The sequence below is a fragment of the Echeneis naucrates genome, chromosome 18 (genome assembly GCF_900963305.1).
Source record: "Echeneis naucrates chromosome 18, fEcheNa1.1, whole genome shotgun sequence".
Classification (NCBI taxonomy): domain Eukaryota; kingdom Metazoa; phylum Chordata; class Actinopteri; order Carangiformes; family Echeneidae; genus Echeneis; species Echeneis naucrates.
In genome coordinates, this window is record NC_042528.1 from 2455736 (window position 1) to 2480068 (window position 24333).

General features: G+C 42.8%; 4 protein-coding genes across 4 annotated transcripts; 3 read left to right on the forward strand and 1 right to left on the reverse strand.

The window, feature by feature from the left end:
• The first annotated feature begins 51 nt into the window (after nt 1-51).
• Nucleotides 52-3957, forward strand: LOC115058878 (E3 ubiquitin-protein ligase TRIM39-like). Its single transcript, XM_029526430.1, has 10 exons — nt 52-168; nt 343-577; nt 670-1042; nt 1127-1222; nt 1301-1534; nt 1615-1762; nt 1844-1870; nt 1978-2042; nt 2166-2282; nt 2441-3957. The coding sequence occupies exons 1-10, from the start codon at nt 123-125 to the stop codon at nt 2798-2800; spliced, it is 1701 nt and encodes a 566-aa protein (XP_029382290.1). The 5' UTR covers nt 52-122; the 3' UTR covers nt 2801-3957.
• Nucleotides 3958-4297: 340 nt separating this feature from the next.
• On the forward strand, nt 4298-6715 carry LOC115058887 (cerebellin-1). Its single transcript, XM_029526440.1, has 4 exons — nt 4298-4395; nt 5088-5695; nt 6324-6443; nt 6518-6715. The coding sequence occupies exons 2-4, from the start codon at nt 5390-5392 to the stop codon at nt 6713-6715; spliced, it is 624 nt and encodes a 207-aa protein (XP_029382300.1). The 5' UTR covers nt 4298-4395; nt 5088-5389.
• Nucleotides 6716-8349: 1634 nt separating this feature from the next.
• ripk3 (receptor-interacting serine-threonine kinase 3) lies at nt 8350-13601 on the reverse strand. Its single transcript, XM_029526433.1, has 13 exons — nt 13422-13601; nt 12563-12719; nt 12310-12478; nt 11863-12018; nt 11634-11785; nt 11260-11309; nt 10821-10982; nt 10449-10531; nt 10314-10368; nt 10078-10139; nt 9652-9706; nt 9336-9532; nt 8350-9004 (listed from the first exon to the last, which is right to left on the reverse strand). Exons 2-13 carry the CDS (start codon nt 12712-12714, stop codon nt 8765-8767), a joined length of 1533 nt encoding a protein of 510 aa, XP_029382293.1. The 5' UTR covers nt 12715-12719; nt 13422-13601; the 3' UTR covers nt 8350-8764.
• A 1145-nt stretch (nt 13602-14746) lies between these two features.
• On the forward strand, nt 14747-23811 carry khnyn (KH and NYN domain containing). Its single transcript, XM_029526421.1, has 9 exons — nt 14747-15029; nt 16163-16424; nt 17344-17478; nt 18199-19886; nt 20470-20600; nt 21084-21180; nt 21922-22029; nt 22122-22223; nt 22432-23811. The coding sequence occupies exons 2-9, from the start codon at nt 16200-16202 to the stop codon at nt 22811-22813; spliced, it is 2868 nt and encodes a 955-aa protein (XP_029382281.1). The 5' UTR covers nt 14747-15029; nt 16163-16199; the 3' UTR covers nt 22814-23811.
• The last annotated feature ends 522 nt before the right edge of the window (nt 23812-24333 follow it).

Genomic DNA, 24333 nt, shown 5'->3' on the forward strand with positions numbered 1-24333 from the left:
CCTACACAAGAGAACCAGAAATACCAGACTGATATTTCAGATTAATGAAGGCGGCGCTATACAGAATGAGTCAGTCCTGATTGTTTGATATATGTGAGTCTGCACTGAACCGTTTTCAGCAGATGAAGATGAACAGGACAGTCAAGGCAGACATGTCAATTCAGCAAGGTAAGAACTGAACGTCTTTAAGTAACTACAGAGCCAATGTACTGAGTTAAACAAGCAATGAATTATTAAACTTTCTTAAGTTTCAGTTTCCTCACTTGAAACTGCAAAAAGTAAAAATAACCGAGGACACAACCTGAAACGGTAGAAACCTTTTCCTTTTAAACTCTTTTCCAGTTAAACCTGTGATCTCGGTGCTTTTGGAGGAGCAGTTACGGTGCTGCATCTGTCTGAATGTCTACTCTGATCCTGTGTCCATCCCGTGTGGACACAGTTTCTGTCTCGACTGTATCGAGGGCTTCTGGGACACAAAGGACACGCCGGAGTGTCCACTCTGCAAAGATACCTTCCAAAACCGGCCAGAACTCCGGATAAACCGAGCTTTTGCTGAAATCATTAAATTATTTGAAAGGTTAGTTGTTTTTTTTTTTTGCAAACTATATCAATATAAGCAAAAAAATGTGAGTTTGATTGAAATTTAACGGGATTTCTCCAAATCAAAAGGCCTCCGTCGCCCTTTTCAACACAAATGGAGAATGAAGACGGGAATCCAGGCCTAAGCCAGCTGTTGGCCAGTGGGACGGTCCCCTGCGACATCTGCCACGGGAACAAGTCCACGGCTGTAAAGTCGTGCCTGGTGTGCCAGATGTCTTACTGTGAAATCCACCTGGCGCCTCACCTGCGGGACCCGGCCCTGCACAGACACCGTCTGGCAGAGCCGGCCACCTTCCCCGCCAGTCACCTCTGCCGGAACCACAACGTGCCGCTGACGATGTTCTGCAAGAAGGACCAGACGCCGGTGTGTGAGAAATGTGTGGAGAAGGGCCATAAAACCCACAATATCGTCACCATGGAGAAGGCAAGCAAGCGGGTCAAGGTGAGGAGAAACGCTGCTTCCTTTTGCAAGTCAGCTCTTTGTGGATTTTCAGCACATTATATTCAGTTTCTTCTGCTTATGCAGTCCACTTTGAAGGCGACCAAGGCCGACATTCAACAGATGATCCAGGCCAGGCTGAGGAAAATGGAGGAGATCATAAACTCAGTGGACCAAAGCAAAGTAAGCCCTGCAACGATTCACAGGCTGAATCGACGCCTTTCACTGCCGGCTTACACCTTCGATTGCTTCCATCTGCAGAAAATCACAGAGAAGGAGATTCAGAGGAGCTCTCAGGTCTGCAGGGCGCTGATAAGCAGCATCCAGAGCCACCAGGCCGGGTTGGTGGAGGAGCTCCAGGAGAGGCAGGAGGCGGCCCAGCGGAAGGCGGACGGGCTGCTCGACGAGCTGCAGCAGGAAATCACTGAGCTGCAGACGAGGAGCAGCGAGCTGCAGCACCTGGAGCTCACCCAGAATCCTCTTCACCTCCTACAGGTCAGAGGGAACAAATCTGCTGCTCACATCATATCACCAAACCCAAAGCCGGACACACAGGGAATTTTCTTTTATTTTAGGGATTCTCATCTCTACCTAAACTCCCGTCCACTAAAGAGTGGACCGAGGTCGAAGTTCACTCCCACAACTGTCTGGGAACGGTGAGGAGAGCCGTCTCTAAGCTGGTGGAAGTCTCTCAGGAAGTGGCTAACAAACTGTCTGCAGAAGGTGAGCAACCCTCCAAACTATTATCCTTTCAAGGAGATAAAAAAAAAAACAACAACATAACTTTCTTCTCCATTCTCTCAGAGGCAGAGAAGATAAATCAATATGCAGGTAAGTTAATAGCCGTACTTTTTATAATTTCAGTAACTTGTTTGACTTGTTTGACTTTGTGGTTTCTCATTTTAGTATTCGATTCAGTTTTTCTTCTGTCTCTGCAGTGGATGTGACTCTGGATCCGAAGACGGCTTCAGGCTGGCTGGTCCTGTCTTCAGACGGGAAGAAGGTACGGATTTTTATGGTTTATTTAAACAAATGATTTTCTGACAGTGAGCACAACGTTCCCTGTTGTGTTTGATCACAGATGAGAGGCTAAAAACTTAATGATGACAATCGTGTCGATCCTCAGGTGAGCTGCCAGAGCAACAAGGCCTCCCTCCCGTACAACCCTGAGCGGTTCGACTCCTGCGTCTGCGTTCTGGGGAAGCAACGTTTTACATCAGGAAGACGCTACTGGGTTGTTCAGGTAGGAGCCAAAGGAAGTGGAAAACTACCCGACCACAAGAAGAACACACAACCTCTTTGAAATGCGAACTGTAATCCGATTATTGTGACATTACAGAGTTTTGTCACTCAGTCTGCTGTTTCCTGTCTGACTCCGTATTTTGCCACGCTGCATTTCAGGTTGGGAATAAAGCAGACTGGGATCTGGGCGTGGCCCGGGGATCCATCAACAGGAAGGGGACCATCGTGGTGCGTCCTGACGCCGGCTACTGGGCCATCTGCAGGCGCAAAGGAGGCAGCCTGGCCGCCTGCTGCAGCCCCTCCACCCACATCCGCCTCCAGGAGACCCCCCAGAAGGTGGGGATATTCCTGGACTATGAGGAAGGGTCGGTGTCCTTCTACGACACAGACAACAAGATTCACATTTACACTCACAGCGGGTGCACCTTCACCGAGCCCCTCTACCCGTACTTCAACCCCTGTGTTCAAGACAACGGGAGGAACACGGCGCCGCTGGTCATCTGTCCCGTGGAGCACTGAGAGAGATCAACAACAAGTTTCAAGGAAGAATGCTTTTGTGACTCTAAATTACTATCTGAGCAACACTGACCTGCATCAGGCCAAATCTCATGAGATGAATATATATATATATTATATATATATTATATATATATTATATAAATATTTATAATAATACTAACAAATAAAATGTTGCTGTTTCAGCTCCAAATCATAAAGAAGTTATTTTTAAGCACTTTCAAGTGAGAGCAGGTTTCAACCAAACCCTTCATGAAGTTATTTAAAACAAACGAAACAAACGTCTCACTGAGCAAACACTGAAGGAAGTTCAGCTAATAAATACCATCATCCAGACTAGACCAGTTTTTAAGTCGCTCGTTGAGCTGTAGTTGAGTTTCTGATGCCTTTAATACCAAAGGTTGCTCCTACAGGACATTGTTTCACAATAAAAACCCACAACTGTACACTCGTATCTCCCAAACTCTGAATGAAGATAATGAGACAAGATGAACACAAATAAATTGTAATAAATGTGTTTGTGTTGCTTATTGGTTCCAACTATTGAGCACGTTAACACTTTTGCCATCATTCAGATTAAAGCCTGGACGAAGTAGTACAACAACAACAACAACGTCCATCTGACACAACACAAGCAGAAAAACACCTCCAGCTAGGCGGATACAAAGAAAAAAGAGCTACACGTATACAAATCTTTTCTTTTTCATATGACACGAGAATGTTTTATAAGAACAGTTTGGCTGTTGTGTTTTCGTTCTGGCGGCATGCCGGATCAGTCATTGTGGGTTTGGGAAGGACCTGAGCTTTAGCCAAGCATTTAAAGAAGCAGCTTGGCAGACAAAGAAAAATACCACACTTCATTCCAGTTGCAGGTTGTTGTGTTTTAACACACCCCACCATTGCACAACTGCGCAGACTGATGTCAACTAAACTTTAGCAGGAGAACATTTTTCCTGACTAAATATGTGTAGAGTTAAAAACCTGAAGAATAAACTAAATCAGCAGTTTGTGGGATGTAATTTATAAGTAAGATATTATGATCACAGTCACATATTTTTCTGCAAAATAACATTTTCTCAACATTTCTTTGTATGAATTACAGCCTCTATTTGTCTTTCAGCACATTTAATCGTCCCAGAAGTTTTGTTGACATGACTTTCTGTATTTGGTGTTAACACAACTATTAAAAAGGTTTAATAATGCTTTTGGAGCTTTAGTGGAGTGAGTGCTGCGCCTTACTGTAACTTTTCTGTGGAGATCTGTTTTCCAAACCAGAATAAATTATTTCATAGGCCCTTTATTTCCTAAAAAAAAAAAAAAATGCCAGATGTTTCTCCACAGAGAGACTTCGTCGCAGTTTGTGATGGAGCCATGTGAGATGAAGGAGAGGAGGGGGTCCGAGGAGTCGTGAGAACAGAGGGGGCCGTGATGCTTCTGATGTAATTAGACGTCTGGTTGAACGCAGGGGTTTCCTGGGAGAGAGAGAGAGAGAGAGAGGGAGGGGAGGAGAGGCAGAGGGACGGAGATGAAGCTGAAGGGAACGGGGGAACCAGACTTTTGGGATGCTCCAGTTTTCCTACAGCAAATGTTGCTGCAAAGTGAGTCTGTTCAGTTTTTTTGGGCATGCTGAGGAGGTTTGTGATAACGAAAATGTTTTGTAGTATAATGCTAACTGCAGGGCTTCATCTAATAATCCAAGAAATTTTAAATCTGTATTTTAATATCTGTACAGTATGTTGAGAATTTACTGAAGCGTAAATACTCACAGCGCTTGTGTGAGAAGTTTCTTATATTTCAGCACAAATATTGAAAATTCTGGCTCCTAATTTAAGGTAATATTGTCGTATCTGTACGTTTAGTGCGCTGTTGTGTGTTTGTGTAAAGGAATGCAGATGAATTAAATTGGAAAAGTGACAGAAGCGGGGGGGGTGTTTACCCACAGATGGCCTCTCAGTGGTGGGATGGTGATAGTCCAATGTTTCCCCTCTTCAGTCCAGCTGGCAGCACTCATGCAGTCCTCTTCCTGGCCAGATTATTACCTCATCACTTTTACACGGATCTCTTTTCCTCCTTGGCCTGATCGTTTCTCCTCTTTGTCCACTCTTTGACCTCAGTTCTGCTCGAACTGAGAAGTGCCCTTCATGTAGCATTGAGGGTTTGAACAACACCTCACCGTGCTGGAGATCCGTTTTTAATGCTGTCATGAATCTGTTGTGCTAATCAGCAACTCTGAAATGGTAAATGTGAAGCGTTCAGTTGGAAAGGTCCTGAGATCTGTTCATTTCAACAGGCCTGAAGCTCTGACAGCCTCGAAACCATCAACTGTGTCCACCCCGGTGTGAGGAAGAGTCCATCTCCGCTGTCTGCTGTTATGGGAAACCACTAATACTTCGGCGTGCTGTGAACTGAGGATGATAAAATCCCTTTGTCCCATCCTGAAGGTTTCATTCCAGGTGAAATGATGACCCTGTTGTTAAACTGAGCCGTACTCCACGCAGATACGCTCCCTGAAGGTTTGTGGAGGCCGTGCCGTCACTGCACTACAGCAGCAAGCCCCCAAAAAGCAGCTGAAGGCCATCGTCGCCTGGAGCTATGGCCTGTCTGCGTCTTCCCTCGCTGCCGAACTTTACGCCCCGCTCGGCCTTTTTCGTCGGATTGCTGCTTCTCGTCCTTTGGGGTCCCTCGGAGGTCAGCTGCCAGAATGACACGGAGCCGATTGTGTTGGAGGGGAAATGTCTGGTGGTGTGCGACTCCACCCCGTCCGCGGAGCCGTCGGGTAACGCTCTGGGCATGTCGGTGAGGTCAGGAACCGGAAGGGTGGCGTTTTCAGCCATCCGGAATACCAACCACGAACCTTCAGAGATGAGCAACCGCACCATGACCATCTACTTCGACCAGGTGCGTGTGCCTGTACACCTGAAGTTCAGTAAAATGGAGTCCACGTGGCAAAAAATTCAAACAGGATCCTAGAAAATATTTTATTTTTTGCTTTACTTCAACCAAATAAACTTTAGGGTCACAAAGCCAGACAAATCGATCAAATGTATAATCAGGTCCATAAAAAATCCTGCATTTCACCACATGTGTACAAACAAATGACATAAAAGAGAAAACTAAAGATTTGATCAACAAAACTTTTAGGAATCTGATTCCTGTGCAGCGTCAGATCGGATTAGATTATACATGAATGGCATTAAACATATAACTCAGTCAGGAAAATCTTCAACAATATTACCGTTTTAACATTTTCACTTTCATTTTTACTGATAGATAATTGATGACAAATGATAGTTTTGAAGGTATTCTGTTGTAGGCAGGATTCCCACACCCAAAGCCACGTTATAATTGGAGACACGTTACTGTCAGTTAATTTGCAGCATGGCAGCCACACTAGGAAATGAGTACAAGCGTTGAAGTGATTAAATATGAAATTGTTGTGCATGTTGTTCTGTTTCACTGCGTGACGCCCTGCAGACCTTGAACCGGAAACTCTGTCATACTGTCCTTCTTTTTGTCATCGTTTTAGATCTTAGTAAATGTTGGCAGCCATTTTGATCCAGCGAGGAGCATCTTTGTGGCCCCAAGAAAAGGAGTCTACAGTTTCAGCTTTCACGTGGTCAAAGTTTACAACCGGCAGACGATACAAGTAAGAACAATAAAGGAAGTCGTGTTTGTTGTCGTACGCTGAATGTGAAGCCTTTTTCTTTTTTTTTTTTCCAGGTGAGTTTAGTTCTCAACGGCTGGCCGGTGATCTCGGCCTTCGCAGGTGACCAGGATGTGACCCGAGAAGCCGCCACCAACGCCGGGCTGGTGATGATGGAGAGAGGGGACAAGGCTTACCTCAAACTGGAGAGGGGGAACCTGATGGGAGGGTGGAAGTACTCCACCTTCTCCGGGTTTCTGGTGTTCCCCCTGTAGGGAGGGTGGAGATGGGATGTTATTTTAATGCCTTTCACATAAAGAAGGAAATATCAACGGATCTCCGTTGAGCTCCACGCTGAGGTCAGAAGCAACATTTAACTGCTTTGATGCATTTCCACGTGTATCAGATTAAACGGGCGAATTCATCTGCTCCAAATATCCCTGAATGTAATCTTCATTTCCGTCTGTCGTCCGGCTGCTGTAACTCGTCATAATCTACGCTAGCTTATGCCAGGTGTCGGTCTGTGTGAGGTTTGTGAAATTCTTTTCATGCATGAAGTGAAACAACAAAGCGGGAGGTGTGTGGCAATAAAGAGAATTACTGTGTCTCTTCTTCTGCCTCTGTCGGTGAATCTACAGTAAAATCTGTCGTTTAGCACGACGCCAGCGAGCAGATTTTTCTTTTTTGTTGTATTTCCAGTTTGAATAATCATGACGGCTCGCTCATGGCCTCATTCTTAATCACTCTTGTCATCAGTCAAAGTCAGCCTCACCCTGTTCGATGTGACCTTTTTTAAACTCCAGTTTAACGATTTCAATTAAAAATGCTATTTATTTATGCAGTCAGCTAAATTTTTGACTTTTCTAACATTTTTTGAATTGAATAAATTATTCAAAATCAGATTTAGAAATAAGATTAACACTTGAGTTGCAGCCTGTTTTCCTTTTATCATGCACCAGCTCTTATGCCTTTAAATCCACATATCTGATACAATTAATTAACCTAACAGCTTGACATTTAGTAATGTGACATCCTGACCACATGTCCTTGGTAAATGCTGACACTCGCTCTATTGTCACACAGATGGCGGCTCTGTAAATAGTGGGGAACCCCTTGCTGTTTGCCCTGAGAGGGCAACTTTTATGTAAAAACTATTCCCGATATCTTTCTAAGAGACAGCACAGCACCAGCATCACATGAAACCATCGTCCAGCATGAATATTGCAGCTCTGCTGTAAAAGGCTTTCACTATACACGCGTCCTTGTGCGAGTTCGCTGCCTCTGCTGACGCACAGCGACCCCGCAGTGGATCCGGTGGCAGATGGAGGGCTGGCAGTGAAGGGAAGGTTCTGCTGCCAGAAACCCGCCGAGTCCACGCTGGACTGTCACAACTGATTAGTCTCAACGCCCCGGTGCACAGCAGAGGCCTGTGTTAGCGCTTCAGAGATTCATGTCTGAAGTGCAAAAGTCTCAAATACCAATTATCCAAGCTTATCTTACACTTATCACTGTGTTGAAATGAGTGAAAGTACAAAAGTGTGAGTGAGTGAAACTCAGAGCGAGAATCATTTTGAATCATTACCTGCTGCCTTATTAAATGCACTTCGCCTTTCTGTGATCTGATTGGATTAGACGGAAGAGAACGTGCCAGTAGAGAAACATGAGCGCCACCTACAGATACATTTCATAATAAATTTCATTTATCACATTAAAGTTGGAGAGAGCAGAGCACAAACCACATGTCGCCAAAATAAAATATAACTTTGGAATTTATACTGCCATGTCACCTTACACTTTTCATTCATGCTGCAATTTAATGTGAAAATTACTTTCGATTTTTATGTTTAAACATCCGGAATATTTATATTTAAATATTCTTTTCCTGAAATTTGTTGATAATAGAAAATATACACTGACACCAGAATTATCCTGGAAGATAAAGCTTGTTTTTTTATTTTGTTGCTGAGTGGAGTATTTCACACTTCCTTTATAAATTCAACATTACATTCTGAATTGTCTGGACATAGTCAAAGTTAAACCAACTTAGCAGAAGTCAAAAAACACACACAGCATTTATATACATGAACAAAGGTTTCAGCACGAGAAATAAAGCCTTCAAAGTGGCGAAGAGGCCAACACTGTCGCTCTGCAGTTGGTGAAAAAGCAAAACCACGATCAGGATTGGATCAGGTTTATATTTCTTCAGCTGGCGTGATGATTTGTTTGTTTGGCAGAATAAATAGAGTAAAAAAGTCTTAATACAAAAAGAGACCCAACTACGAGAACTGTAAAGTAGATTCGATATCAAGAAGCTTCTGGTGAATTTAGCCAGCTCCTCCTTTCTGGTTCTTTCGGCCTCCTAAATGTGGCGGCTGGAGGTCGACACTGGGAGGCGCCGTGGGGTGCCGTCTCCTCTCCGAGGCCAGAGGATGCAGCACGTGGTCGATGTGCATGGTGTTGTTGCTGCCGCACTGAAATCCGTTCACATGGCTCATGTTTATGTGAATGTGAGGCAATTTGGGAATACTGCGATTTGGGAGCGAGCTGGGACTGGAAGACTGACGCTGCAGAGACAAAAGTAAAAAAAAAAAAAAAAAGAGAGTTCAAGACTCGGAACGCTTTAAAAGTTAATCCCATTCTTGGGAGAGTTGGAGGGGGGGGGTCAGAGGTCAAGATCAAGGTGACCTCACCATCCAATTTAACACACAAAAGTCTGATAGGATTAAATTAAAATTAACACTTGAACTCACTGTAACAGATGGAAACTGTTCTTCATATTATATTTTTTTAACTCCCAAAACGTCAAGATCTACTATTTATCAATCAAATCATTTTTTCAAATTGCTAGATGTAAAAAAATTTGGTTGATGCAGTGACTCAAAGTAAAAAAGACACCTGGACTAATGTAGGGAGGTTCCTCGTGAAAGGCCTCTGGGGGCCATCTGCTGCTCCGCCTGGAGGAGGCGTGCTTCTTAAAGGGGGGGAGTGCTGTGATGATCTGATGGGCTGAACGGAGGACACTCGTTTTTTATCGTTGCCTTTAGTTTGGAAAAGATGGTCAATATGACTCACGGCTTCAGGAGGCGTCGGGTCTGAAAGAGAGCACATTTGCGAGAAATTGTGAAGGATTTGTTCGTCTTAAAAAGAAATCAACGTTTCCGTCCCATGTTTGTGGTTTCTGTGTTGCTTCAGCACCAACTTTCCTTTTTACCTTTGACACTCTCTTCTTTGTCTCTTTGATTTGCAGGCCAACCACCAGACATTTCCTGCAACACATTTTTTTAAAGAGCTGTTTTAGTTTTTAACTTGTAGCTTTAGCACTCGTCTTGGATTTAAGGTTTGGACCAAAGCAAATCAAATTCAGGAAATGCAAGTTTGTTTATTTGCTACAGACAAATTTGAATATACTTTCTATCACTGATTGACTTTCATCTTTAACATTTGCTTTGAGAATTCCCCCAAGTGTGGCAGGAAGTGATGTGTCATAGTTCTCTAAGGCAGCAAAAAACAAACGTGCGAAAACACCCCAATATTGACCAACTCAGGACTTAGAATAACATCTGAAAAACCACACTGAGTGCCATTTCATGTTCCGAAGACAGAAATTCAGCGGCGTTCTGAATTTTCTAAACCTCACCTGAACTGGTGGACGTCCTGTTGGCACATTATCAAAGTTGTTTACAACCCCAACACTGGAACCTTTTTTAAAATCAGACAACATGAAATGTGAGAAATGGTTTCTGTAAGGTGACGTATCCACAACTGAAATGATCTAAAAGTTAATATGTCTCTATTTTAACTGTGAAGTGCGAAGTTAAATAATAATAATAATAATAATAATAATGATGATGATATTGAAATGAGAAAGCAGACCTGAGGGCTGAGTGATGTGAATCCCGTCAAACTGTTCTGCCATTTTTTTTTCATCCTGTAAATGTGCAAATCTTTTTAAGTCCTCCATTAAAACAGAGATTAGCTTCGCCAGGTTTGCTTTTGTTTGATACTCACCAGCCTCATCGTCACTTTATAGACTGCTTCATTAATTGCGTGTTTGTGCATCTTGAACAGATCTTCTGTAACAGCTGTACAATCTGCAGGAGACATAAAGAGCACAAAGATTTATTATGAGGACACAACTGCCAACAAACTCTTAAAAGAGTTTTCTGTGTCGATAAAAAAGCACTTAGGCTGTTTAGTGGTTAAACATAGTAAACAGTAATTAAATAGGAAAAATTAAAGGATGCCAAAAGTTTTGTAGTTCGTCATGATAGGCTGAGAATGACGCAATAGATTGCAACACTTGAACCTGAAAACCAAAAGTTGCAGAGTCATACTGGGAGGAGTGAAAGGAGGAAAAGTGGCTCCAGGTTGTGATCCTACCAAAGGACGAGGGCCTTTCGGTGGGACTTCCCCCCCAGCAGGTGATCATGAGCTCCATCAGTCCTGTCAGCCCTTCACATCCTGCAGCCTGGCTCCTGACCTCCTCCAGAGATGGACGGTCGCCCTGCGGGATGCGAAACTGCACGATGCATGGATCTGCATCTGCATTGGCGTGTCAGAGGTTAAAGAGATTTCCTTTTTCAAAATGTAGATTTGTATACATCTATATTACAGATTCATTTAACCTCTTTTTGTATCATCAGTGGATGAAATAACAAAATGTACATTATTAAACGGCAGGTAGATGAATTTAGCTGCTAAGTTGATGAAGAAAGCGAAGCTCTTTATTTTTATTTTTTAACTTCTCAACTTTGGCTTCCCCTGCTGGTGATTTCAAGACAATGATAGAAATGTTCGGAGAAGCATTGCAGTCCCTCACCTGGATAAGGCTGCTTCCCCGTGACGAGGGACCACAGCAGGATACCGTAGCTGAAAGAGAGTGATCACACTTACAATGTTTGGCTCGCAGTTTGTTAAATCACTCTCATCAGTAAAACACTGTGGCATGTCCAAATGAGACAAGAGGAAGTCTGATTATCAGATTATCACTCACCTGATTTCTCACTTTAATTGTTTGTGGTAAATACTTGCATGTTGTTTAGTGAACTTGTTTAACAGCTGTGTATAATTTAATATCTGCCCTTCATCTTAGGCTTTTCACGATAATAATTAATGGCACTACAAAGAGTTCAGTTGCCGCTGTGGGGAAATAAAAAGTTTCAATTTGAAATGATTGTTGCTCCAAATTCAGACCTGTAAATATCAGAGGCTTGTGTAGGCTTGTATGTCGACATTGCAAAAGCTTCCGGCGGCATGTAGCTGATGGTTCCTCCTTCCTCATTGCTGTTCTTCTTGGAAAGTCGGCTGAGACTGGTGTAATATTTCGAAAGGCCAAAATCTGTAAGCTGCAGAAAACCAAAGAGAAAATGTCAGACCGTTTCATCCTCCTAATGTGAGGAAGGTTTCACCTGCGCCTTCTCACCTTTGCATTGAGATGGAAGTCCAGCAGCACGTTGCTGGGCTTCAGGTCCAGGTGGAGCAGGGCAGGAATGAGGTTGTGGAGGAAGTTTATACCCAGAGCCACTTGGTTAGCGAGCCTGAAGACCAGAGGCCACGGTGGAGTTTCACACAAGGTTTTCTGTTTTGGAAGAAAGTCAGAATAAGAGAAGTGCATTCTCCATTACGCAAGGCTCGATTACTATTTCAGTATATATTGTTCAAATTAATGAGTGTGGGCACTAAATCTCAGTTCAAGTTATCCAGAAGTATCTGGGGTTTTACACTCATGGAGAACTGAATGTCGGCCAGAATCTGTCATTCTCAAGGTCATTCTGAATTATTGGGATTCAATATCAATCAATCAAGCTGATGGAAGCATTAGATTGAAATATCTCATCCAGGCTGAAGGAGGAAGACAGGGGTCGGTCACCTGTAAGGAGGCCAGCGATCCTCTCTCCATGTACTCCATGACCAGGCCGAGGTGGTCTGTGAGTCCGGAGCGTGGGGGCCGACCCCTGAAGACCCCCAGGACCTGAATCACATAGGGGTTGCTTCCTCGACACATCATCTTGACCTCATGCTGCAGAGCCGTGCTGTTCCTGTGAACGAGTCGGTTTGTGCTGTCAGTGATTTCCTCCTCTTCTGATTGCAGTTGAACAGATTTCCTCTGTGACTGTACTCACCCGTCATCGTGATGCAGGAGCTTCACGGCCACATCGGAGCACAGCTCACGATGCCTGGCTTTAAAGATTTGTCCGAACCCCCCAGAATCGATCAATTTCCAGTCCTGGAGTTTGCAGTCTTCGATCACTGCTGGAGTTGAGTCGCTGGACATATTCACTGGAATACAGATACAAAAAAAAAAAAAAAAAACAGAAAAATGAGCTGCACAAACTTTGTCTACTGACAAAGCGTCTACTGAGAAGCATAAAACTGACCCCCCCTCCAGAGGATGTGTTCCGCTACAACCTAGATTTTCAACCACATTTTATCACAATACCACACCGAGAGACTCACAAGGTGAAAAACCTGCTCTGCTTCTGTGGTTGGTAACACTTAAATACAGTTATTAGAAGCCATCCAGTCGGGTTGGTGAACATTATTTTTGTCTCTGCTTTGAGTTTTAACTCCAACAAAAGAAGAAAAAATAACCTCAGAGGAGCTTTAGCTTCCTCTATTTGCTCATCAAATCTCTTTAAATTTACAAAAGGCTCATTTCTCCGGACAAACAGTTTCAGGAAACCGCTTTTTGTTTTGTGTAGGTTAGCAAGCACTAAACAGAAAATCAGAATAATTTCCTCAGTGAGTAAATTACTTTGTGTTGTTGCATTGGATTGATTTAACATTAAATAATGAGCCACTGCTCATTTTCCTCTAAAGTTAAAAAAAATCCACCGTAGCTGATTGTGTTCACAGAGCCATGAATAATGTGAATATGAATGAAAACATAACATTCAAGGTAGAAACCAACAGAAAGTCCACTTTCCTCGTCAACATTAAAAACACTCATGGTAATTTTTGAAAAGCTGGGGAATCACTCACCCGTAGGAATATACTCTCCTTCCTCATTATTCAGACGTTAACTGAGGCAAAAGAGAGTAAAAACCCTTTGCTTCATTCAGCGAGTTCCTACTCAGAGCAGCAGAAATCGTTCCATCTAAATCGTTGAAAGGGGAAGTGAAAGCATGCAGCACTGATCCATCCCATAAATTTCTCCCTGCCTACTTCTGCTTCTGGGCTGCTCAGCAAACAGCCCGGAGTGTGTGTCTGTGAGTGACAGCTGCATTTTTTTTTTTTTACTTCATCAAAAACTATTCCTCATTGTCTGATTTAAATGGCTGGAAGTGTTTTTTTTTTTTTTTTTAGGTTCCTGTCTTTGACCACTTGACCACACAGATACCCAAAAACTCAAAACACAAGCTGAAGCTTTTTGTGGCCAAAATTACCACACTGACCCAAACACTTTAATTTTTCCAGCAGAGGGCAGAGTCTACAAAACGACTGGAAAGTAAATGGAAAGTTCAGAGGAAGACATGAAGGTGCAGTCTGATTAAATGAAGGCGTTTAAGGATTTATTTAGTTGAGAAGAATTAACTGAACAGTACAAAAGCGTCTTTTTCAAACCTGGAGCTGTCATCACCTTTAAAAAAAAAAAAAAAAAAGACACGGCTGGTGGGACAGTCACATGTTGTGGTTTCACATCAGGTTAAAGGGGAACTCCTCCTGCTGTGGACAAACTCTCTGTGCTCCGCTGCCTGAGGCCGGAGGTTAAAGGTGAAACTCAGCAGGAGTGTTGCATTGTGGGTAACGTCTGCATCAGCTTTGACAGGAAGCCATTAAGGTACCATTTCTATTTTTCTGTCTTTACATGTTTTTTTTTTTTTATTTAAATTAATATATAAAGGAAGACAAAAACAGACTGTGATTATCAGCTCAGCCTCAAGCTCATTTTATTTTATTTACTTTGAATCCACTCAGTAGATTTTTCCGCCTTTTTGGCAGATAAAGGATGGAAAGAAAAACATGAATGTGTCTGAGGTGGGCTGGAATATGTCAGGACAGGACAGATCTGTGTCCCTGAGTCAACCAGCAGCTTTAAAAACAGACAGAAAAACCCCGTCGCTGACGTCACTGGAAATCCCCCTGTACTGGGACAAAAAGGTCAATAAAAACGCGTTTCAAAAATAGATTTTAAATAAAATATTCCTCAGTGGGTTATGAGCCGTGGTTCGAAAAATGAAGAATAATAATCGTTTTATTTATTATTATTATTATTTTTTTTTTTTTTTAAATGGCTCAGGCTGTTGCAGGAGCTTTAACATACCCGCCCAGATGAAGTGTGTGTCTGTGTGTGTCTGTGTGTGTCGCTTAGTTTCGGTTTTGTCTTCGCTGCAGTCAGCAGTCATGTCCGCCTCCTCCGGCCGTCCTTCCTCGGCCTCTTCCCCGCGGCAGCAGCAGCCTGAGCCGGTCACCGTCTCCTTCCAGCCCCGCTGCTCCCTCCGAGCAGCCATGAATCCGTTTTTTTGAAAACGCGCTTCTTCTTATTATTATTTTTATAATTATTATTAATGTTGTTGTTGTTGTTGTTGTGTTTCTACTCGGACTTGTGGGAGGACCGAGTCGAGCTGCTTCTGGAAATGAAACATTGAAGTAAGAAAACTCCTCCTCTCTTTGCTTTTTCTTTTATTATTATTATTATTATCATCATCGTTATTATTATTATCTTAGAAACTATCTGCTATTCCAAACTAATGGTGGAAGTCTTCAATCCATTTCCTGCTCTGTTGGTATCAATACAAACTCAGTCTGTCGCTTCTGTGCTGTTTTTATTTTATGTCGTTTCGGATTAAAGCGGATTTTGTCAAGTTGTTGGAGCTGCAAAGAGAAATGAGAGCTTTGTCTGATAAAGCAGGAAGTGTTGTTGTTGTTGGTAACAATCTGGCAGTGTGTTAAATCATAATAAGTGAAGAGGCAGGCCTTGTTTTCCAGAGGTGTGCACATCAGGTGGGAGTTTCCATTACACTTCAGGAAGAAGACATCCAAGGCAGTATTTATTTATTTATTATTATTATTTGTGAAGTGAAACATCGCCTTTGTGACTCTGGTTGTGTGTTTGGAGTTGTCATCCTGAAGCAGTTGAATATAGGCACAGAGCAGACAACTCCATTTCAGTATTTGTGCAGCCGCTTTTGAAGGATAGCAATCTAAACCTGAAAAGTGCTTGAGGTTTTTGCACGTAGCTGCACAGTTAGCACACCACCCACCGGTGCTGATACACAACAGTACACAACTTTACACTTTGAAACAGAATGAAAGACGAGGGTGAACATTACATCCAAGCTGCCACATTTATTTGAAAGAAATTCAACATCAGCAGAAACTTAGTTTTGTGACTTTCTTACTTCTTCTGACTCATGTTTGATTTTAGAGCTGCAATTGATTGACAGAAAACAAAAATTGACAGTTTTGAAAACCAGATAATTGCCTTTTTTATTTATTTATTAATTTTTTTTTTTTACAGTGAAACTACTATTTCTGGTATTTTCTAGAAAAAAATGTCAGAGTAAGTTATAGATAAAAGCATTAGCTGCCACCCTTGCTGAATTTATCTTATCACCCTTCTTCACCTTCTGAAGAACGTTCCAAAACATCAGCGAATAGACATATTAGAGTGCAATCTTGATCAGAATGCCAGCACTTGTGTCAGCGTTGTCTCTACTGATTATACTCTTACCTCCAAAACTCATTCTAACAGATACATTAAATGTGTTTGTTTTTTGCAGTATGTTTGATCCTGTGCCGTTGAAATAAGACCAAGGGATGGACGGTGAGAGAAGCGATGGAGGAGGTGGGGGCGACCCTGAGGTGGAGGATGAGTTTGCATGTGCTGGGATGCTGCGGAGCGCTCTGACCACAGTGCGCGGCACCGTGGAGCGGATATTCAGGGTGGCGTTTGGGATCGGGACAGACGATTCGGACCATGGCAATAACAGGCAGATTTGGTTGAAACTACGAGGGCAGAGAAACGACGTGAAAGCTGCCAAAGTAAGTTAGAATTACCAGAATCCATTCTGACATATCGCAACCTGCCACATTGCCACACATCTTCCTTTATTCCTGTATTTATTTAAAGTTTACTTCCCATTGCTCCTGATCTTATACTAGTTTTAGCTCATAAAAGGCGCTGAGTCAGTGAAGTAGTTTTGTTTTTACCAATAGTGTGAACTTTCTAGTTCATCACCATTCATGAGAAATTACTCATCCCGAGTTTTTAAAGGATGATAAATGCTTTTGAGTTTCGTTGGAGTGACACACCTCTTCAGAATGATTAAGGACAAAAGATGAAAATGAGTTCTGGTAACTCAAGTGGAAATTGGTGACACGGAACTGGACTGCAGAGTTTTATTTTTGGTCACTACGCTTGAGCAGTAGCTCTGCAGAGTAACATCACTCCTCAGGCAAAAACAAACCAATGAAAAAGAGTCATCACACGATGGTGTGACAGATGCTCAGGGTATGTATCAACCATATGCAAATATGCTTCCACTTTGTTTAGCGAAAATTACAGATTATGAGACAATCTGGATTTTTGGGGCACAGAAATGGAAAGGGAGACACAAACCAACATTTGCATTTCTGATCACGTTGCTGTCTCATCTGCTCTTCAGCTCTTATACTGCTTTACTGCTGTGAAAACATGTGACCGAACTCAAGGGCACCTTATTCACTTTCCTGGCACTTTAATATAATGTAATGTTTGCTCAGTTGTCATGGAGCTGGAGGCAATTAAAATTTTCATACATTTAGAGCAATAAAACTCTAGATTTACAGTGAGTTGGAACATCTGAGCGAACGGCGATTATGCGATTAAGAGTGAATAAAGTTATTTTGTTAACCATTGCAGCAGTATTTTCTCTGTAATAGCATCAAAATACTGATGATAATACAGATTTCCATGTTTTAGTTGTTTGTGAAGGGAGTTGTGAACCAGGAGGTGCAGCAGGAGCTTTGCTACCCCGTCTTACTTCACTGCGTCTTCTCCGGAGCCAGAGGGCTGTTCATGGACTGCCTGATTAAAAGCACCTCGGCACATATAGCAGTAAGTGGTGGATTTTCACAATATTTGGCAGTTACAAGGGAAAAAATTGTGTAATGTTAAAGTAATTAATGAAATAAATATTAACGTGGAAATATCACAGTGAAAAATGTTGACTCCTCACATCCTCCTTTTTACTTCCTTTTTATATTTATTATAGATAGCACTCTGATTAATTATTACTCATTTCTGCCTTTGAACAAATCCCCCATTAACACCAACCACAAAATGCTTTATATTTAATGTGCCATCTGTGATTAATATCACATTGAAATTGACTCATAATGTGTTATATCGGGATTTCATTCTTGTTATTTTAGAAAAAAATTACGTTATTAGTCAATATGATTGTGACATCATCAGCTATATCCCAAATGGAGTAACATCTGCCTTGTAATGGAACTCCGTGACGTTGTCACTGGGAATTTCTTATTTTTTATTCACATGTTTTGTTAGAATGCAAATGGTGAATTCAGGGAAGTTCCTTTTTCACTAATCGCTGCTATTAGAGACTACAAACTGCTTGGAAATCCCTTTGGGTGTAACTGCCAAAGGGTTTTTCATGAAATATAAGAAGTATAAAGTCCTGCTTTTATTTTGTGTTTATTCTGTTTACATCATGATGAATCTGCTAAATTTGTGAGACATGTGTGAGACATTTTTCATGTCTCACACATTTTATTTTGCTGACTAAGTCTTCCAGCTTTCCTTTCACCCAACCAGGTTGGTTCCCCGGGATTCCTGCTGATATCAGGTCTGGCTGAGCCAGTGGTGCGAGCGTATTCCCTCATCACAGACCTGGTGGATAGATATGAAGGCACACAGTCCCGACGCCCAGAGACTGGGGACAGAGGCCCAGATGAGTCCCTGGATTCGCGCCGGGCCTTCAAAACATTGGTTGAGAAATGGGATGACAGGCACACGCTGGATCTGCTGGTGCTTCCTGGGGCGGTGAAGGAAATCTTGCTGGATTTGGTGAAAGAATCTGGACTTGGATCAGCCCCAACGCTGGCGGTGACGAACAGAAAGGAAACGGAGGACAAACCGTCTGACACACTCACAGAGCCTTTCAACACTATTGATCGGTTGGTTGAAGGGATGACTGCAGGTTCAGGACAACATGAGGCGGCCAAGGACCCCTTCCAGGGGTTGTCCACATCTGCAGGTACCCGGGGGAGGGCAGAGGGTGCTGAGGTAAGACTTATGCATGCTCCACAGGAGGTAGGAGAAGAGGGGCAGCTGGACCAGAGGGAAGCATTAGACACCAAGGAGGAAGAAGAAAAGGAGCTGCAGTCGTCGAGGGGAAACAAAGAGTTCTGGCTTCTTTTGAAGTTCTTCACAGCCATGGGCTACACAGATGACGTTGTGAAACGAGTGCTGGCCCGAACAGGACTTAAAGAGGCCTCACAGATATTGGACTTGGTTCAACAGGAGCAGGACTGCAGTGACCGTGAGCAGGCGCTTCAAGGAGGCCCAGACGTGAAAGCCAAAGATGGCGGCGCCCTAAATAGGCAGGAGAGCAACCGACCCTGCGAGACGGAGCACAGGGTGGACGAACAAGCAGCGGAAGGAGGAGATAAAGCCATAAGTAGCAACGGGGAGGTGGGAGAGGTTGCTGATGGGGAAGGGCTTGTAGCAGCAGGACACACAAAACACTTAAAGGAAGGTAACGCTGAGGAAACGGAGGAAGGACACGAGGATGACTTTGTCCTGGGAGTCCTGAAGAAAGCTGCAGCCAGCTGCGGGTACACCGAGCACAAAGTAGCTGAAGTCTACAACATGCTGCCTGATCGATCCACCCACCAGCTGCTCGTGGAGCTGCAGAGAGAGGACAGCAAAGTGGCGGACTTGAGGGAAGGTCCAAGAGAGATGGACGATGTTGTGTTGGAGAAAGATGGACCAGAGGACAAACAAAAGGAGGAATCTGATGGTGAAAGCTGGGTGGAGCTGCCTCAGCTGATAGATCTGGTTCCTTGGATTGATAAAACCCAACAGCCCCCGATGAGTCAATACGCCCCACAGCCAAAGCAACACCAGCCTTCAAAGTCACAAACTCTACACCAGATCCTGCCTGAAGTCAAAGGACCCCCCATGTCTACTTATCCCACATCCCAAGAAGCTCCACTCCCCATTTTCCCAAATAACAAACAACACGGCCAAACCGTCTACCCGCCCCATACATCCACCCCAAAGCAAGCCCCTCACCCTCAGCACGCCGTCTTACCCAGGAACGACTTGTCTCCCAAAAGAGGGAAGGACAGACGGGCTTTTGTGCCTTCTTTAGTGGTGGTGACAGGCGAGCAGCGTTTCCTGGAGGGACTGCAGACGCCATTTGACCTGAAGCTAACAGACCAGCCAGGAGACCCCAAACTAAGGGCGATCATCATTGACGGGAGCAACGTGGCCATGAGGTGGGAATTAGGAGGGAGTTTATAATATATTCATTTTAACTGTGGAGCAGCATGTCTAAAATTTTGATATATTACCACATCTACAAGCTGCCCCCCACCACCACCACTCTGTAAACTAGGGTGAAATGTACTTTGGCGATTCAGCAGAGTGGGGACAAATCAATATTTAGAGCCAATTATAGTCCTAAAACTGGACCTGCAGTATTTGGATGAGTAGTTTGGTAAAAAATCTAATCCAAAGTCAGAATAGGACAGGTGAGTATGTCTCATGTTGCTACAGGTTGTTGAATGAATTGGACTTGTGAGCTAATATCTAAACTTAATTTTGAGTTGTGGTTATTTATATGAGTCAATTGCTAGTAAAAAAAAGAAAAGCTGGACTCGGGATGTGATAAGAGATGCATAAGGTTTGATAGCAGCTTCAATTTGGAAATGGGTAAATGCAGAGATATTGTTCTGAATATAGCAAAAAATATATCTGTTCAGTTTTAAAGTGATCACCCAAAATAACTAACCCATAAGAGGATATTTTTCTGCGGGATTTTGTAGACTGGTGTCATAAAACCCAACATGTTTTCCACAGTCACGGGTTGGGTCACTTCTTCTCCTGTCGTGGAATCGCGCTGGCCGTCCAGCATTTCTGGGATCGAGGCCATCGTCACATCTGCGCCCTCCTGCCACAGTGGAGACAGAAGATCGACCCCAAGACCAAAGGTAAACTTTCAGGCTTCAGTAACTATTTTCCTTTGTTGTTTTTACTTCAATCACACAATGCTACTAGTTGGGTCACCAAACTGTCAGAAATTTGTTTTAAAAAATGAAAATGTAATTTCCACAAACTCAAGTTTTGTCATTTTTGCTAACCAGTTAATACAAATATTAAAGTCTGAGCTTTTCACCATGTGAAATCAGGGTTAGGGTTATAAAGACTCTTTAATTCAGTTCTCCAGAGCAGTTTGCGGTCTTGTTCTCTGGGAAGTACATTGTGGTGATGAAATCACAAAGGTCTTTGTTCCCCCATGCGTGTGTGTTTATATTATCCGACTTGTGGGCACGAGTCATATCGCTGCATATATTTCAATCCGAGTCACATGTCCGGGAAACCCAAGTCACAGCGCTGCACATGTGTGAGGACGTGGGTGTGTTTTTCCCTTTTGTGCAGACTAAACACAAGTGTTGTTTGTTCTGCCCTTTTAGAGCAGCACTATCTGACCGAGCTGCAGAAGCTGGGCCTGCTCTCTTACACCCCCTCCAGAGAGGTCCAGGGCAAGAGGATCAGCTCTTATGACGACAGGTAGCCGGACAAAAAAAACAAAAATGTCCTCAGTGCGTCGTGTTTGTGTTGTCACAGCGTGAGGAAAGTGAATATGTTTCAGTCACTGATTTGTAAAAGATGTGTGAAAGTGAGAAACTCTCACATCTCCACGAGCTGCTGCGCTGCTCCCGTGAAGCTGTTGACTCAGAATGGAGCTGAACAACTTGATTATTTTTAAAAATTTGAATCCCTCTGGTATCTTTTTTTTGTGTGTGTAAAAAATGAAATTAAAATATCGATCAGCTGTCATATGACAGAAATTCAGTTCATAATATGTTAAAGGAGTTCATACGGCAAATACAACAACATACCGGCTGACAGAAAATGATATTTGTGATGTTAGATGTCTTTTTTTTTTTTTTTTTTAATCTACTACCACTGCAATAGAAGCCAAATGTCACCAAATTTAACCCTCTCCTTTGTTTTTCAAGATTTCCACCAGTGCTCTCAATTATCTGATGTGATCATCAGATTTTCTTTGCAGGAACAGCATGCATCAACATTAAACTCAGAAATCTGCTGTGTTTAGTGCACAGTCTGCTTTGATTACACCTATTTTCATCCCAGTGTCAACACACTGCCTCATAAAAACCTGCTGAGGGTCATTAAACGTTGCTTGGTGTTTGAGCAGGGTACCTGCTTTTTGCCCGTTCATCCACCACTATGGGGCGCTAAAGATATGTTATTTCTTTTATTTATTTTTATCCTTTGTTTCCGCAGATTTATGCTGCAGCACGCTCAAAAGACGAACGGCGTGATCGTAACCAACGACAACCTGAGGGACCTGTTGGACGAGTCCACCGTCTGGAGGGACATCATCAAAAAGAGGTAGCCTTTCAGTGAACTGCATCTGGTATTGACGCAGAGGATTTTGGACTGATTGATCAATCTGATTCACTTTCCTCACGTTGCATCCGCAGACTTCTTCAGTACACGTTCGTCGGGGATCACTTCATGGTGCCAGACGACCCTCTCGGGAGAGGAGGGCCTCACCTGGATGACTTTCTCCGTTCAGAGCACCGGTATGAAGCACGCACACATTTGTACCCACGGTATTTGTGTATTTGTATATGGTAGCATCACTAAAAAAAGTTTGATTCATTTGGAGCGCAGAGATTGTAAAGATTTGATTTTGATAATGAGGATCTTGTTTATTATGAATTCACTTCATAAGAACATATCTCTGTGATGCTGAAAGCTCTTTAAAGTAACTTGTTTGTGTCCTCTCAGGACTCCTGACCCAGGAAACCACTCTTTCGCTGGTGTAGCCACACCTTTCCTTCCCTCTGCATCTGCACGTTCCCAAACGGAGGTGCTGAATTTCCGGGACCGAACACCAGGTGGCGGTCTGGATTCGGGGAGCAGAGGGGGCAGGGTGAGAGGGAGAGGGTTTGGGAAGGGGTGGGACCAGCACAGGCAGCATGGAGCTGCGGGCCCCGGACTGGTGCCCTCCACAGAGAGGGATCCAGAGGAAACAGCCCACCTGAGACAGCAGCTCTCTCAGGTGTTCCCAGGTCAGGACAACATGGTGACGCTGGTGTTGCAGTGCCACCCAGCAGAGATGGACATCAACGTGCTCTCAGGTCTGATCCTGGAGCAGCAGCAGGATTAGAGATCTGTGAGAGAACTGTTTTTGTTTTGTTTTGTTTTTTAATCTCCGCTGGGTTAATTTTTTTCAAAAAGACGAATATTCCCCATTTTTAATTGGTAAAATGTTGGTGCAACCCAGGCTGCCTAATCACTGGATGGGTTTTTTTAAAAGTGGCAAAACATCAAATCACTAATGAAACTTTGTCTACATCTGAAAGTAGGTTCTCCTCATCTCATCAGTTCCCTACAGTATTGTTTGATAGAGAATTAGTGAGCCACCGATCAAAAACAACAGCCTCTGCCTTGCTCCCCATTACGACACCAATTGGATGTAATATTGTGCCATTTCATTCACACACCCTGAAAGATGATTGGCTTGAAACCGCAGACTTTCCTTCATTCCTACGATCTTCACTTGGCTGTTTTCCAGATGGGATCGATAGCAAACACACACAGTGATGCAAAAATATGCTGAATATGCTGAACAGAAGCCCGGCGTGACATGATGCCAGTAATTTTGGACGCCTCTTGGAAAACCGGTGTGCAACAGATGCAGATTGTGATTTCTTACCTACTTTTCTATTGTTAAAGCAGCACTGTTGAGAAAAGAATGTGACATTTGTGATATCAGACCACTATATATATTTTTCTAAAGATTGTTTTAAGCCTAAAAAAAAAACCAACAAAAAACCAGCATGTAAAACAGTAATCTCTCTGTGGACCATCAAGTTCGACTTTCCGAATGATTTCTAAAAGGTTTTGGAGTTTTACAGTACGCTCAGAAGTCTTAATTTAGTTTTTAATTTATTTTAAACACATTGGAGGAATAATTTCAATCCAAGCAGCTCAAAAGCATTTTATCTTAATTTACCAGTTGTAAAGAGAGTGATCTTGCATGACTTGTTTGTTTTGTATTTGTTTCTTAAACTCTGAAAGGTGAATCCGGATGGTTCTTGTTTTATGGAATGTTGAAAGAGCATTTGTAGATCATCTGAATTAAAAACAATCATCAAATCCGTTTGAACAGTTTTTCAGATGGCTTTTGTCTACATTTCCAGGTTGGTGTTTTATTGACTGACAATTTAATGTCCACCAGAGGCTGCACTTTACCACGATTTTTGATCGTGGTAAAGTGTGCAAAGAGTGAAGCATCAGGCCCAGGTTCATAGGATTTCATCAGTCATGTTTTAAAAATATAAATTAATTCTTCACAAAAATTTAATATTTCAAGACTACTTTTAAGACAGAACAGGTAAAATCTCAATTTTTATTTTATTTTTAAGTATTTTTAAACAGATGTTTTGGAGTCGCTTGACCTGAATCAATGTTAATGAGCAAAAGCACTGCAGCATTCAATACCATCTCTTTTTATTCAGCCCTGAACTGCAGGAAATCTTAATTCTGTAGTGAAATGATCACTGCGTCAACTGACTGAGCCTCTTATATCAGAAACACTATCAATAATCCAACTGATTCAACAGGGTTCATCATTTAAACATGATAAAACAAGTCTGGAGAAGATAAATATTTTCTCCAAATGGG